At 42.8% G+C, this 15,237-nt stretch overlaps 2 protein-coding genes and 5 non-coding genes across 8 annotated transcripts in view; 3 read left to right on the top strand and 4 right to left on the bottom strand.

Moving 5' to 3' along the window:
• intu (inturned planar cell polarity protein) overlaps positions 1-10,671 on the top strand; it is a 24,799-nt gene extending 14,128 nt beyond the window's left edge. For both annotated transcript variants that reach the window (XM_065950267.1, XM_020640365.3), the window contains exons 5-17: positions 1,269-1,387; positions 2,750-2,839; positions 3,157-3,234; positions 3,493-3,676; positions 4,032-4,085; positions 4,268-4,330; positions 5,327-5,539; positions 6,012-6,104; positions 6,248-6,685; positions 6,801-6,895; positions 6,984-7,173; positions 8,816-8,958; positions 10,033-10,671. In XM_065950267.1, the coding sequence (XP_065806339.1) occupies positions 1,269-1,387; positions 2,750-2,839; positions 3,157-3,234; positions 3,493-3,676; positions 4,032-4,085; positions 4,268-4,330; positions 5,327-5,539; positions 6,012-6,104; positions 6,248-6,685; positions 6,801-6,895; positions 6,984-7,173; positions 8,816-8,958; positions 10,033-10,144 (1,872 nt within the window). In that variant the 3' untranslated portion in view covers positions 10,145-10,671. The remainder of the gene's footprint in view (positions 1-1,268; positions 1,388-2,749; positions 2,840-3,156; positions 3,235-3,492; positions 3,677-4,031; positions 4,086-4,267; positions 4,331-5,326; positions 5,540-6,011; positions 6,105-6,247; positions 6,686-6,800; positions 6,896-6,983; positions 7,174-8,815; positions 8,959-10,032) is intronic.
• trnan-guu (transfer RNA asparagine (anticodon GUU)) lies at positions 1,758-1,831 on the top strand. Its single transcript has one exon. It is a non-coding gene; the product is annotated as a tRNA-Asn (tRNA).
• On the top strand, positions 4,973-5,044 carry trnad-guc (transfer RNA aspartic acid (anticodon GUC)). The gene has a single exon. It is a non-coding gene; the product is annotated as a tRNA-Asp (tRNA).
• On the bottom strand, positions 7,356-7,427 carry trnad-guc (transfer RNA aspartic acid (anticodon GUC)). Its single transcript has one exon. It is a non-coding gene; the product is annotated as a tRNA-Asp (tRNA).
• On the bottom strand, positions 8,473-8,544 carry trnad-guc (transfer RNA aspartic acid (anticodon GUC)). The gene has a single exon. It is a non-coding gene; the product is annotated as a tRNA-Asp (tRNA).
• trnad-guc (transfer RNA aspartic acid (anticodon GUC)) lies at positions 9,722-9,793 on the bottom strand. Its single transcript has one exon. It is a non-coding gene; the product is annotated as a tRNA-Asp (tRNA).
• ino80b (INO80 complex subunit B) lies at positions 10,380-15,237 on the bottom strand. Its single transcript, XM_020640367.3, has 6 exons — positions 14,827-15,237; positions 14,559-14,694; positions 13,171-13,357; positions 12,928-13,085; positions 11,631-11,803; positions 10,380-11,534 (listed from the first exon to the last, which is right to left on the bottom strand). The coding sequence occupies exons 2-6, from the start codon at positions 14,596-14,598 to the stop codon at positions 11,070-11,072; spliced, it is 1,023 nt and encodes a 340-aa protein (XP_020496023.2). The 5' UTR covers positions 14,599-14,694; positions 14,827-15,237; the 3' UTR covers positions 10,380-11,069.

Below are 15,237 nucleotides of genomic sequence, written 5' to 3'. Positions count from 1 at the left end.
AAGTGTTAAGAATTACTCCAAATTCTGTAGGAAATCCTGGAGTGGAAAGTTTTTCTCAGGATTTCTCCGAAGTGAGACAGACTCTCTGAGAAAACTCCTGCTCTGGACGGCTTCCAACACCGGCGGCTGCCGAGAACCGAAAAACAGAAAGAGAAAGCTGAGGAGAAGTTAAGGCACCGAGTCGTGTCGATAAATGATCTGTCATTTTAACTCCCATGAACTTTTTTCTCTTTTGACGATAAATGGCACATTTCCTTTTTTTGATTTGCACAGTGCACGTTTTAATATCCCATTAGACAAAGTACAATCAGCTTGTAGTTTAGTGTTAATCCCTCATTGTGTTTTTAAACTTGGAGAATCTGACCCCTGGTTTGCACTGTAATCACATTTTCCCCTGTGGACCAGTGTTGGCAGGTTGAAGTTTGCTTTACGGTCGTTCTTCATGGTTGTGCAGTTCCTTTTTGTGTATTTGAAAGCCATACTTTTTTCCCTTTTTGTTTCTTGACCTAAGCTGCAGTGGAGATTAAAAGTACGGGTTGTCTGCAGCCATATCAGCCAGCTAGTCCGTTTTCTGCCCGCTAGGCTTTGATTTTTATTTTTTAAATACCATTTGATTGCAGGGTAGCAACACGTTGGAGTAGTTTCAGCAGTTTTGGTATTTTTTCAGTTTTAGCTGTGTTATTTTGTTTCTGTATTTGCAGACAAGACGTGAAAGAGTTTCTCTGTGTTGCTTGTTCTTGTTGTTCTGGTTGCTAGGGGTGAAAAGGCCCCATCTCCCATCCTCGGCAGCTCAGCTATTATCCGTCCTGAATCTGTTGAAATAGCCCGTGTGCTGGAAGGAATACTAACATCACAAACAATGAAAGGAAACGGCCCTGAACACTTTCTTTTCTGTTTGAATAATCTTTTTCTTCTGTGGGATCTGAAGGTCTGCACAGCTCAAACGAGAACTGAACTCCTGAGTTTTCTCAATCTGCTTCTCTTTGACTCTGGAAAGTGAAACATGTGAAGTATTTCACTCTGTTTTTCCACATCGCTTGGACTGTGGAACCGAAAACCAAACAGACATTGTTGAGGTGTCGGAAGAGAAACATCCAGCCGTTTTTTTTGTTCATTCCTCTCGTCTGTGGAGGCTGGAGCATGCAACAACAGATAGTTCACATTTTTATGTGACATTAATCTGTTGATAGACTAGACCACAGATATTTCTTTCTGCTGCATGTGGGGACTCTTATTCCAAATGAAACTCTCTGTGTGTGTGTGTGCAGGAGGAGATCTTGTACCAGTACCCGGTGTCTGAGGCGTCCAACCAGCTGAAAGGCGTCCGGGGGATCTTCCTAACTCTGTGCGACATGCTGGAGAACGTCACAGGGGGGCAGATAATCAGGTGAGAGAAGTGTTACAACAGCTACATAAACAGTTTGCAATCACTTTAAGTCCACAGTTTTAGTTAAACCAACAGATATTTATCAAAGCAGATAGTTAATGGTAGATGGACATGAGCTTGTAGAGGTCTTTTCCAGTCTTCTGGTATGAATGTTTATGAATGGATGAGTTACTTCTGAAGGCCCCTTGTATAGAAACCTCTACCATCATTGTGTGAATGTGTATGTGTGACCTGTGTAAAATCGCTTTGAGTAGTCAAAAGAATAGAAAAGAGCCATACAAGCTCAAGTTTTTTATCCACTCTTAAACATAAAGATGGAATATAAGTGGGTGGGGCTTCAACAAAATGAAACACGTAATGTTATCAAGCAGTCTCTGTGGCGCAATCGGATAGCGCGTTCGGTTGTTAACCGAAAGGTTGGTGGTTCGAGCCCACCCAGGGACGAATTGCTTTTCAGTTTAGTACAAAGTGAACCATCAGGTTAATAATTGACAATTGTGTTTGGTCAAAGTTACACAGACAGAGTGAAACTGTCGATGTTCCCTGAAGTGGAGGTGTTTGTGTGTATCAATGTAGAGTAACATTTCAACCTGAATAAAAAAAAGTCAGAACACACTACAAACTTGCAAACAACTGTTGAGAAGTACTTCTATAAACAAATCAGAGAGCTGTGTTTGCACCAGTTAAAAGACAGGACCAAATATATGAAACATTGATCACATATTTCTTAATGCTTGGTTCAGATTCAGGATATTATGTCAATGTATAGTTAATGCTCCAACATGCTTGGAATTCCTAAATAGATTGTGACAGATTTGTCAAAGTCCATTTAAAATAACTCAATTAGAAGTAGGAGGGTCTTGCACTTAAAGCCACACCTGCTTTGAATTTTTCTAAGGCAGTCTCTGTCTTTTCCAGTCTTCTGATTACTCAAAGTGCTTTTACACCGCGGGTCACACCTACACATTCTCACACTGATGGTAGAGTGATCATCAGAAGTAAATAATCCACTTTGTGAGACACATCTTTCTCTGCCTCCCCTGCCATAGAAAAAACAAAACAATAAAAGACACTGTATTCAGGGCAAAGAGTCCATTTAAATACATGTGGTGGAGATAAAACCAGTTTAAAAAGGAGACCAATCCAAATGATTTTTGTTGTCGCGCCTCCAAATTCCAAACGTTTCTGCCAGTTAGCTGCGGGATGTTTCGAACATCGACACAGTTCACAGTTGGGAGTTTTAAAACAACGATGAGCTGGGAAAAGCTTCGGCTTCTTGATGTTAAAGAATGAAACATTTCACTTTGTAAACTTTGCCCGCTTGTTTCTTGTCTTTCTGTGTTCTTGGATTCCTCTCTGCAGTTCCTCTCTCCTGCTCGGGAAGCAGCTGGTGCATGTCGGCTACTGCAAGGAAAGCAACAACCTGCTGGTCATCGGTCTTCCTGCTGAGAGGTAGAGACAGATAATGCCCGTTCAAACAGCGCCAATAAATGATTTTGATCATAGAAAAACGCAGCGAATGATCATGTGATCATACGTTTACTGAGCATGGCGTCTGCTCTAGAAGTAAACGAGAACTGTTCATGGTGAGGAAACACGTTTTAGGGCACGATTTGTAAAAAGAGATGAAAGTGAACTTCTGTTTCAACAAGCACAGCACACCAGCAGCGTGAATATCTCTATGCTCTAACTGTTTGAATGAATCAGTAGATGTGCTGAAGCTGAACTGACTCCAGATCTGCGTTTGACGCTTTTGTGTTTCCCTCCAGGGTTCCTCTGTTGTATCTGCAGACGGTGGTGGCAGATGTAGTCCGGACACTAAAAGTGATGTACGGCTCCTTAGACAGGTGGGTCAGTGTGGTGCTTTGGAGAGAGCTGTCATTAATGCAGAAATATACTGAAATCAAAACATTGTGTTTGAGCAAAATCGTTGTTTTCCAGTTACAGTCTTTATTGTTTTAGCCCGTTTAAGGCTCATTTCTTGCCTCTTTAGTTTCTGCTATTTCATTTTGTATTCCAATAATGTAATCTCCTCTGTACGGTTTCTATGAATTACTTTTGTGTGTACCTTTGCTTTGGTTTTGTGTCTCCCCCCCGACACACAGCGCGTTCTGTCAGGAGGACCACGCTCCCAGGTTGGACCACTTCTTCTGCCTGTTCTTCCAGCAGCTCATCCAGCCGTCTCGCTTGAGGGACGGCTCCTCAGCCCCGCCCTCCGACGTCTCAGGGACCCTTTTCCTCGACGGGCTGCCGGCAGTCCGATGGCTCACGCTTCCTCCAGAAATCAAGGTCATTTCCCGTCTTTTGTGAGGAGCATGTCTCCGGGATATTATTTATGTTCAATACAAAATAATATAAAGAAAATATCAGCTTTCTGTGCATCATGAGGGTTGTGCTTCTTTAAGTGCAGGTTTTTGAAGCTGAGCGTGATACGACTGTCAAACATGCAGCTTTGGTGCCCTCTAGTGTACAATGTTAGAAACAGCACTTTATCATTCAAACACCATTCCAGCTTTACATTTGATGATGTGGATGCAGGAGTAAAGACTAAAATGAACTCTTTTGTATAAAAAGAGTTAAACAGATCGTCTGTGCTTGCCTGTATTACATCATTAATCTTGCACTGGCCTTTCTCTGCCTACAGATGGAGGTGGATACGGTTCTCTCTGATTTTGAGTCTTCTGATTTTGGAGAAATGGTGAGACACGGTCAATTCTACACTGAACAATAAAGATCTTATTTTCATACATTAAGCCTTAAATTAGAGGTAAAAATGTAACTGTCAGTCTGCTCCTTTATCTTCTTGTGTCACTACCAGCGTCTTTTGTTTACGTTGTCTTTGTTTCATTTTCTGTATTTTTATTTTTTAACTCTTTACAGTCTGAGGACTTTTTCGGCCTGAGGCGTCTGTATGTGATTCTTGGCTCCTGTTTGTTCTACAAGGTTGGTTTCCACACACACACATGCACACGCACAGACACACACAGCTTCAGTGCCAGCAGCCCTATCATATTTACACTCTGTCCTCTGCCCATGTTACCTCCCTGTCTAGACTTGCTTTGTTTAAAAAGTTACAAAAGAAGAGCAGGTGACGGTCGGTGTGTACAGAAGGTGACATCTCACAGGAGATAACACGACGAGCCTTTTGAAACGCTCAGTGGCAAATCATCAACCCTAATGAACCCTCTGTTCAAATATTAACATAAGGAGAGAGGGAGGGGGAGAGGACAGCCAGAGGTAGACTGTTCTTTTGTCTATAAATAATGAAACTATGCAGAGATGTTGTTCACATTTCAGGAACTGCTGATGCGCGGTTCTTTTGAACTTACCGTTTTACAGAATCCTCAAGTATAATTAGTATTTTCATTTTATTAAAAATCCTGATGGTTGGTCTTCATTTCCCTGTCAACAACTTAAGAAAAACTGTTACAATAGCTGACTGTTACCGTCATTTGTGTCTTTGTTGATGTGAAAATTCTGGATTTTGAAAATGTTGTTTTTATATTTTCCTGCTCAGCAACTCAAGTCACTTGATTTTCAACATGTAGATACTTGATTCTGCACACAACCAACTTTTGTATCTCTTCCTCGTTAGTATAGTGGACAGTATCTCCGCCTGTCACGCGGAAGACCGGGGTTCGATTCCCCGACGGGGAGTAAATCTTTTCCCCATGCAGCAACAAAAACCATTAACCTTCTAATAACCTTTGTTTAAGAAGCACTTTCCAAAAATCAAGTTGCAAAGACGATAAAAAAAATCATCAAAGAAAATATTAGAAAAGTTCAAGTGAAATGAAGAAAGACACATTCCTTAAAAGCACGCTTCAACAAAGGACTTCAAAGAGATCTTTGACTCAGCTGATCTGATAGTTTTTTGGGCTCGTGTTTGTTGAATTTGGATATTCTTTGTTGAATCATCCACGCACTGTGTGTTCACAGTCCTACCTGATTGCCAACCACCTGCCAAAAGAGGACCTGCTGGATGTTTCCCTGTACTGCCAGCATTACTGCCTGCTGCCTCTGGCGTCCGAGCAGCGGGTCGGTCAGCTGGTCATCTGGAGGGAGGTGTTTCCTCAGCAAAGAGCTCACGGCAGCCGAGCGCCGGGATACAGCCCGCCTCAAGGACGACACTTTCTCCTCATCGTGGGGCTGGTAAGAAGCAGGAGTTATTATGTTTCCTTCGTTTCCTCCAAAAAATACTCAAGAGTGTAAACAAACACAAAAATCGTTGTTACAATCTACCGTAAAATCTGGTGTGTAAGACCCACTTTTAATACCAATCAGAGAAACAATAGCTTCTAATTTGAAAGAATATTTGATTTGTTTTGATGCTGATACAACGTCTAATCTCAGGAGTCAACAAGTTGCTGGTCAGTATGTTTTAGACTCTCTATGGTCTTCTGCAACTCTTTGTTTTATCGTTCTTTGCATCATCCTCATATCTCAGTCAGATCAGATTTTACAATCCAATTTTATTTGAATAACAAATTCCATAGAAAGGTTATCTCACTATGCAGCGTGTACACCAGCCTTATTGTCCAATGTGCTTGATATTTGTTCATGTCATGATTGTGTCTTCAGTATAAATGATATTTCTTCTTCTTGTATTTCTTCCCCCTCACAGAGACACTTCATGCAGTGCGTGCTGCTGGAGGCCGGGGGCTGTGCGTCACCTGCTCTGGGTGCTCCAGGACCCGATTGTGTTTACATAGATCAGGTGAAGATTGTTGACCTTAAATGAACATTCTTTGCACATGGTACAAACATATTCACCACGTTTCCAGTCAGCTCCTGTATCCAAGTGAAATGAAAATAAGACATCGTGTTGGTTGTGAGTAAAGGCTGATGTTCTGTCCTCAGGTGAAGGCCACCCTGCTGCAGCTGGAGGTGTTAGAGGCGGGTATTGAGGAGCATCTGAACGCTCCTCCTGCTCCCTGTCTGTCCTGCGCTGACTGGTTCCTCCCCGCAGCCACGGCCCGGGACCGCCTGGACACCCTGGCCTCGTCCTCTCCCGTCCTCAGCAAGCTAGCCGGGGCAGTCAAAGGCTCCTCATCCTCTTCGGGGTCCAGAGGCCGCAGTCTGTTTGGGGAGAGGGCCCGGAGGTCCAGCCCTCAGAGGAGCCTGTCAGACAGCGGGAGCGAGGGACAGATGGATGCTGGATCAGGGTCTGGTTCTTCTGCGGCTCCAGGTGTTAGTCCTCATTCCACCCCGGACTCAGGGAGGAAGCTGGGGGGACGGCGAGACTCTCTGGGGTCTGGAGGGTCTGATGGGAGTGCAGGCAGCGGAGGCCTCTTCAAGGTGAAACCCTTTTTTTTGCTAGGCAAGAAACTAGTATCGCATCAAAGTTTGAAAATTCTGTTACCGTGACAACCCTAGATTAATATTATAATGTATTGTAATGCTCTGACATCAGATTCCCAGGATGAAGCACCCAAACCCGTTCCACCTGGGCACCCTGAAGAAGACCCTGACTGAGAGGGAGACGGAGGAGATGTACAACACCATGAAGTGAGTGACGGCCGCCGAATCATTTGAGTGATTTATACGTTCAGAAAGTGTAGAAACGTTTCCTCTCTGTGTCCTGTGTTTGTGGCAGACTGACCTCAGGCGCAGAGAACACCCTGTTCCACTACGTCCTGATGGAGACGGTTCAGGGGATCTTCATCGCGCCCACTCACAGAGAGGTGGCTCAGCTCAGCGGCTCGATCCACCCGCAACTCATCCGCAACTTCCACCACTGCTGCCTCTCCATACGGGCCGCCTTCCAGCAGAGCCTGCCGGCCCGGGTGAGACACAGTTACGCCGCTTCTCATGATTTTAGGTTTGAATACAGACGCAACAAAATTTGTAGCATTGTTGAAATCAGAAACAGATCAAAACCAATTCACACCAAATTCAAAGTTCAGTCTTTCCTCAGGTTATCAGAAGATAGGTTAATGGTTTATATGCTGCATGGTGAAAAGATTTACTCCCCGTCGGGGAATCGAACCCCGGTCTTCCGCGTGACAGGCGGAGATACTGTCCACTATACTAACGAGGAAGAGATGCAAGGTGGGGCTGTGTGTAGCCGACAGTATCTAGTTGTTTGGAATCATTGACGATACGGACCACAGTTTATTTCTCTTCCTGAGCTCTTCACGAGTTGCAGTGAAGGAAATGAAAATGTAAAAAAACAAACAAAGAACAAATCTCCAACATCCATAAATTTCATATCACCAAAGATACAAAAGAATACAGTCAGGTCGTTGTGATAATACTCAGAATGCAGTGATTCAGGGCGCGGTCACACTGGCCATCCGTACCGAGCCCAAGCACACTTCAACGCTAAAGTCCAGTTAGTTTGACCAGTGTGACCGCTCCGTGCCGTGCTCAGGCACAGTACACTTCATGCACGAGCACAAGCACGTGTACACAACGCTGACAGCCTTCATTGTGGAGAAATCCACAGTTTCATGTCTGTATCTGACTAAAATGACTCAATATAAGACACCAAGTAGCTGTCATGATCTCTGTGTTGTTCTCTGATGTGCAGCCGTGGACTCGGCCGTGCGTCTATTTTATTTTTTAATTTCTTTATGGCTGTGTCTGATAAAAATGGCTTAAATTAAGCCACAAAGTCAGTAAAGTAGCTGTCATGCTCTCTGTGTTGTTCTGTGCAGAAACGGACTCAACTGCCTGTCCCTTTCTCTCTCTCTCTCTGCTTGAGTAACAGACGTTTACAAGTATTTTATGTTTTTATTCAACGTTCTGTCCATTTGTCAGCTCACCAAACTCAACAGGCGAAAGTCTTTAAAATCCCATCGAAACCAGAATAAATTTATTACAAACCGAGAGGAAAGCTTTTAAATGAAGTTTAAACCTGGTTAAGTAAGGAGTACAAATCAAACATATTGATTCAGCTGCAAATATCAGCTGCAAAGTCCAACAAACACAAAACTCTCAGGAGCTCAGACCAGCTCTGATCTCTTTTTAAGTCCTTTTCTGAAACCGCTCTCTTCGTAACTTGATTCATGAGAGTTTTCTTGAAATACAGCTTCTTATAAGTCATGTTAATGGTTTTTGTTGCTGCATGGGGAAAAGATTAACTCCCCGTCGGGGAATCGAACCCCGGTCTTCCGCGTGACAGGCGGAGATACTGTCCACTATACTAACGAGGAAGAGATGAGAGGGCAGCTTGTGGGAAACATCAAGTATCTACCTGTTAGGCATCAGTGACTGACAGTGATGGTTTTCTATTTTTTGATCCAAACAAAAAGAAGAGACTGAAGCCTTTAAACATGATCAAAACGTCCCGCAGCACTCAGCTGAGTCTCTCCTCTTATTGTCTGTCTTTAGAACATCCTCTTTCTTTAAACCTTTGAAAATATCCTCCTCGTCAATGTTTAGAAATGAATAGGATTGTCTGTGTGGTATTTTTTTGTTCTGCAGGGTCGTCGGGCCGCAGACCGGCCTCGGGGCAGGGACTGGGGTCTGGGTCCAGTGAAGGAACACGGGGTCCTGTTCCAGTGTAAACCCGAGAACTGGACCGACCAGAGGAAACCTGCTCCCACCATGACCTACTGGGTCATAGGGTAAGTCAGTTTACCCTTAAATGAGAACCTTTTCCCCCCATTTGTTTTTGTTTTTTGTTGGGGGGAGCGGATTAATGTGAGACACGCAGCAGTCATGTGTGTTTAAGATCCACGAGAGGGACTATTTGCGGCTCCAGAAAACAGGAAACCCTTCAGCTCTGACTCGGCTCACAGTGTTGTAATCAGAGGAGCAGTCCTTGTGGTGAAATTTGATTCTGCAGCAGCAAATAAAACAACAGCCAGGAAAATACTGGTAGTCCAGAATAAAACCAGAATACAAGAACAACGGTCGTGTAACCAATGTTCTCTTTTGTGTTTGAACTAACGGGGAGCAAACCTTTGTAAGCTGAAGGTACTTTGTCTTGGAGAGGTTACCGGGGTAACAGACATGGGGGCAGGGCGGTCAGGAATTTGAGAGAAGAAAAGGATCATGGGAGAGCAGGAGTCAGCGGTTGTTGTTGTGGTTTGCCCAGAGAGGAGAGTCTCTCGTGTAGTTTAAGTGCGGGTAAAGGACATTTTTTTCAATACTTTTGAAATGTTCTATTTGAGTGAAAATGTAAATCAAATGTTCAGCTCACTAAAACGTGTCCATGAAATCACATCGATCCAGATCAGGATCATTTGAATTAAACGATTTTCTGACGCAGATGAAAAGAGATGAAGTCAGAAAAGGAGCAGGTGTAAAGAACTAAACTAAACCTCAAAATATCAAGAACAGGACAAATGAAAACAGTGAGATATGTTTGTTAAAAAAAAAGATTAACTCCCCGTCGGGGAATCGAACCCCGGTCTTCCGCGTGACAGGCGGAGATACTGTCCACTATACTAACGAGGAAGAGATATGCAATAGCCTAAAACATCACATTATGTAAGTAAGCAGACCGTGGTTTCATTATAGTTCTGTGTCACACTGTCAAATAAATCAGAAATGTTGATTTCTGTCTCTTAGATTGGATGGAGGATCAATAAAGTTTGATGTCATCTCTTATCTTTAAGCTGGAAGTCTGATGTTTATGTCTGAGGATTTATATGAAGGCACTTTTCTAAATCTTGTGTTTCCTGTTTGACTTTCAGGCGGATGTTGCTCGAGCCGGTCCCTCAGGAGTTCTATGTGTGCTTCCACGACTCTGTGGCCGAGGTTCCTGTAGAGATGGCCTTCAGACTCTCCTTCGGTCTGGCCTTGTGATGCATCACCCCCCTCCTCCCCTCCTCCTCTTTGTGGATCGTGACTTTTCAACAGCTGAAGCTTGTGTCACATTCTCAGGGAATAATACAAACTATGTGGAAATGATGGGATCTTACACAAGCTGTCACAGGAGCTACGAGAAGTCTGAACCTTTGGCGCGCCTACATTTTCCTGCTGATAACGACGGACAGTGACGGAGGTTTTTCAGCAGTGATAAGAACGTAGAAAGGCAGAGTGAGTTTCAACCAGGTCATTTTGTGCAGAGATCTTTTTGTACAGACAGCTTATACCTCAAAAACTTGATAAAAACCTCTGATAAGAGCGGACGAGAGCTTTAGTTTCCAAAGCTGGACCAATCAAATCGTGCTGCTGCCTCATCAGACATTTCTAATAAAGCAAAACAAGGTGTAGAGATCAGTTTGTGTGCAGTGTTGAGAAAGCATTTCATTTGTAACTTATTGAAAAATGTACAGTTTTATATTTACACGGGGTCACTTGTTACCAACATAAACGATGAGATTAAAGAAGACGGTTTCTTTTCATTCTTTCTTTACAAATCAGCTCGTAAATTCATGGAAGCCCTTTGTCAGACTCCAAACATAATTGTGACATTATTGACTCAATGTAAATCATAAATACTATTCATAACATTTACAATGTCCATAATTAAATCACTGCAGGGGGAAAAAAAAAACATTATTGTTGAGCCAATGACAAAGTAGGAAAAACAAAAGTTCACATTTACACAATCAAAGAAAAGGATGTTTACGGTGTAAACTTTGGGACCTCACACATCTGTGCAGCCACAGGCTTCTTTGTAATGTATGTTTTATTACAGATAATGAGCTGTGTGCTCCGTCTTCTTACTGGTGTATAAACCAAACGACATCAGCCTTCATTGAGGATGTAGAAGATCATTTATCATTCAGGCAGCGCTCTCAACCACCAGCAGGTTCCTCTTGTAGCACTCGAGGCTGCAGAGCGGGACCCCGGTCTTGGAGCACGCGTACTTCTTCAGGTTGGTGCACCCGCCTACTCCACAGTTCAGAGGGGCTGCAGGTGGACTACTGGAGCGTGCTGGGACTGGAGTGGGGACTCCCGTGGGGAAGGAAATGGCCATGCCCTCGACTGAATCGCTGTAGCGGATCATGGGGACCTGACTCTGCTTGGACTTCCTCTCTCTCATGCTCTTGATCTTGGCCTTGCTGGTTTTTGTGAGTCTCTCTATCGTCTGGTTCTTGCTCTCCTCCGCCTTCTTGGCGGCCTGCAGGCGGCGCTTCCGGGCTCGCTCCTCCCGCTTCTGCATCATCTCTGCGGTCATCTCCTTCTCCTTGTAGCCCATGGGGAGCTCCAGGAGGGGCTGACTCTGCTGCTTGTGTAGCAGAGCTTTCTGAACACACACACAAAACAAAAACAAAAACACACTCAGGGCTTTTGTGCTTGTTTAAAGCTGCATGAAACATTTCCTATTTGAATTCTTCCTCACCTGTCTCGCTGTCAGCAGAGACTCGTCGACCTCCTTCTTCAGCTCTCCGTTGTCGTCTAGCTCGCCCTTCTCCAGAGCGTCCAGCCACCTCTCTTCCTCGTCCACCGGCCCGACCAGCAACGAGTCCGAGTCCATGTCCGGCATTGGGGATGTGGCAAGGTTGCTGTCCTCATCTAATACAGAACAGACAAATGAAGACGAAGAATTTATTTTCTGACCAAGACCACAAAGCTGTCATAGAAGAGATACACATTGTATAGCAACAGATAACCCTACAAAGATAAAAGAAAGATAAAGATAAACTTTATTGATCCCCCGTGGGGGAAATTTGTGCATTACAGCAGCTCCAGAAAACAGGGGACGGGAATATACTTATAAAAAATTAAAAATTGAAGTTAAAAACAGATCAAAAATATTAAGAAATTACAAATATTAAGATTTCATTTGAATGAAAGACATTAAAAAACAAATCCACTTCAGATGTAAGCTCTAATTCAATCCCATCGAGGTACATTTGTCTGCCAATCATCAGAGACGACTCTAAGTGCATCACTTATTGACATCCTAAAAGAACCACACCAGTGCTTTTAGACAGTATATGTACTTTATATTGATATAAATCATGTGTGCTTTAAAAAAATGTCAACATTGTGATGACCTCACAAGGTCTAAGAAAACTGACTTGTTCCCAGTTGCCTCAACTTGAACCTCTTGTCATTTATTTCACTTGATCAGATTGTTGATTAAAGGTGTGTGTGTTTGTGTGTGTGTGTGTGTGTGTGTGTGTGTGTGTGTGTGTGTGTCAGACAGTTCTAACTTACTAGCCTTTGATTTTTTCGACCCCTTTTGATTGATAACTGAGGCGCCTTGTGTTGTTGTGTTGTTGAAATCATCTTAGTACACACTCACACAATCCGTACCGGGCCTAAGCTGGTTCACTCCCAAAGTCCAGCCTGTTTGACTCAGTTAGTGTGAGTGAGTGTCTAGTCACTTCCTTGACCCCTGCACGTTTTGGAAGCAGTGTGCTTCGGCAAGGAGATTATTATATATGTTAAATATATGTAATGGGAATATGGATGTTATAAAAGCAGTGTGGATAAAGGCTCAAGCAGCCCAAGCTACACACATTTAAGTTGTTTGAATGTAATGCCTAACCCTTACACCAATAATAAGATATTATATAAGCTCTTTTGTTTAATTATGTTCCCTAAGTATCAAACAACGTCTACTCTAATAACGGGATGTAATTATAAACAAGATGCAATCCATAGTGTCTACAGACTGCACTTTAACTCACCCAGCCAGGCTCTGTACTGCTCCAGAGGCACAGAGGGCTCATCATCGTCATCATCATCGTCATCGTCATCATCAGTATCATCAACATCATTATTATGAATTATCATCAGAGGAGACGGAGGACAGGCCACACCAGGGTGCACAGTGAAGGTCGGAACACTACAAACAGGAAACAGAAGCAGTGAAGGACTCGACAAGTGATCCGGTGTTAGTGAAAGTAAGAACACCCCACGTGTGATCTCACCTCTTAGTCCCCAGTGTCTGTCCTCCCAGTTTGATCTTGAGTCTGAGCTGTGGAGGTGGAGGAGGCCGAGGAACCACAACGGGCTGGGGCTCCGGGACCTCTGCAAAGCTGTGATGCTTCTTCTTGTGCTTCTTGTGCTTCTTGTGTTTCCGTTTGTGGACGCTGTGCAGGCTGGATCCGCCTTCACCTTAGAGCCACAGAAGTCAAGTTACCATCTACATCAGTGGTGTCCAAACTTTTTTTTCTTGCGGGCCAAAATTGTCGTGTTAGAATCGCTCGCGGGCCACAGGTTTTGTTTTTTAAAATATAGTTTTAAAAATAGTAAGGCTTTGTAGATCAGAATCAAAAGGCTCGCTAAAGAAACCCTTCAATAAAAGGAAATCAAATATTTTGATTTCTTCGTTTTACTTCATTTGTTTTTTTTCTCAGAATCAAACCTGTGACGTGGTTCATGTTATTGGAAAAGCTTTCTGCATGTAGCTCAGGTCATTAAATGGTTAAACAACAGGCCGCTTGTTTGCAAAAACTTTGCATACGTTGTTTTCATAGTTTACAAAAAAATGTGGAAAAATAGTAAAAGCTGTAGATTTAAAAACAACAACATACATGTTACTGAACATATTCTGTTTTAGGAATATTGTTCAGCCCTTGTTAACATGACAAAAGAAAAATAAGATAGTGTGCCAATCTTAATCAAAATCTTCTGATTCTTCAATTGAAGTCACAGGCCGCAAAAAATCCCCTCAAGGGCCTCAAATGGCCCTCGGGCCGCACTTTGGACACCCCTGATCTACATACTGTTGAATAAAAGGTGTTTTCAGATTGAAACACGCATTTCCTACAGCTCCACATCAATAACCAGAATATATGTGGACTGTTACTTTTATATAACTAAATATTAAAGAGCTGTTGCGGACAGTGAATTATTGTTCTGCTCAGAGCAAATGTAAAATCAGTTTAAGAAAATGTACAAGAACAAAGTTATCAGACGGTATGAAAGTGGCAGTTAGTGTGTTTTCCTTCTACTCTCTGAGGATGTAAAGACTCAAGTGTCAGATTTGTTTCACGTTGGCGTGATATTCATTCACTGACTGTAATTTGGACAGAACCATCCAGACATTTACTGTTTTGCTTTTTGAGTAAAGGGGGGGCGGGCAAAACAAGACTTACTCTTCTCCCTGCTCCTTTCCGTACATGGGATAAAGTGTGAATTGTTTTTGTCCTTTTCTGTTGTGTGTTTTGACATGTACGGAACAAATAAAAAAATAAGCAGCTTCACTTAAAATAAGGACAAAAAGGACAAAAACAATGTTGCATGGGTCATATTCTTAGACCTAGAAAGAATTCAGGAGTTAATAAAGTGAGTGTCAGTAATGTGGCATACTCACAGAGGAACCTGGGGTGAATCATGTCTTTCCTTTTCCCCATTGAGACGATGACAAAGTGGTAAACAACAGGACAGTCTCTCTGCAGCTCTACATAGCAGCAGGAATCTCACATGTCTGATAGAAAACGAAACTATTTCTGCAGAAGAGAGAAAAAAAAACATGTTGTAAAACACACAAATACTTCATTTTTTAAATATTCCATCGTGCCAAGATACAAAACATTGTAATGCATTGACTGTTTATTGAGTTTTGTAAACATGAACTGTACCTCATGTAGCTTTTAGCATCCTTCACGTCTTCACGTCCAACACTCACAGTTTGAGCTCCCATTGCAACATAAACGAAGGTAAACCAGGTAAAAAAAAACAAAATACGTAGAAAATAATCCGCTTTTTTTTACTTTAAAGGTTATAATTGTTATAATGTTTAACAATACGGAGTGAGCGCAACCAAGTTATGCCAACGCGATAGCGCTGTTCCACGTCATTTCCGGTTTGTGGCAGGCAGCCGGTTGACTAGCGAGTTAACGATTAAAAAAAGAAAAGAAAAAAAGAAACGTCGTTGGAGCAAAAATGTTTTAATGTCCGCGCAATGTCACAGTTTGTTTCTAACTTTCGTGTGAAAAGCGTTTAAAACAATAACATGTGAATGTAAGCGAAGCAGTTCGGTTGAAGAAAAA

Source organism: Labrus bergylta, chromosome 22 (assembly GCF_963930695.1).
Source record: "Labrus bergylta chromosome 22, fLabBer1.1, whole genome shotgun sequence".
Lineage (NCBI taxonomy): Eukaryota > Metazoa > Chordata > Actinopteri > Labriformes > Labridae > Labrus > Labrus bergylta.
The sequence above is the reverse complement of the archived record's forward strand: the minus strand, read 5'-3'. Positions and strand labels throughout refer to the sequence as shown.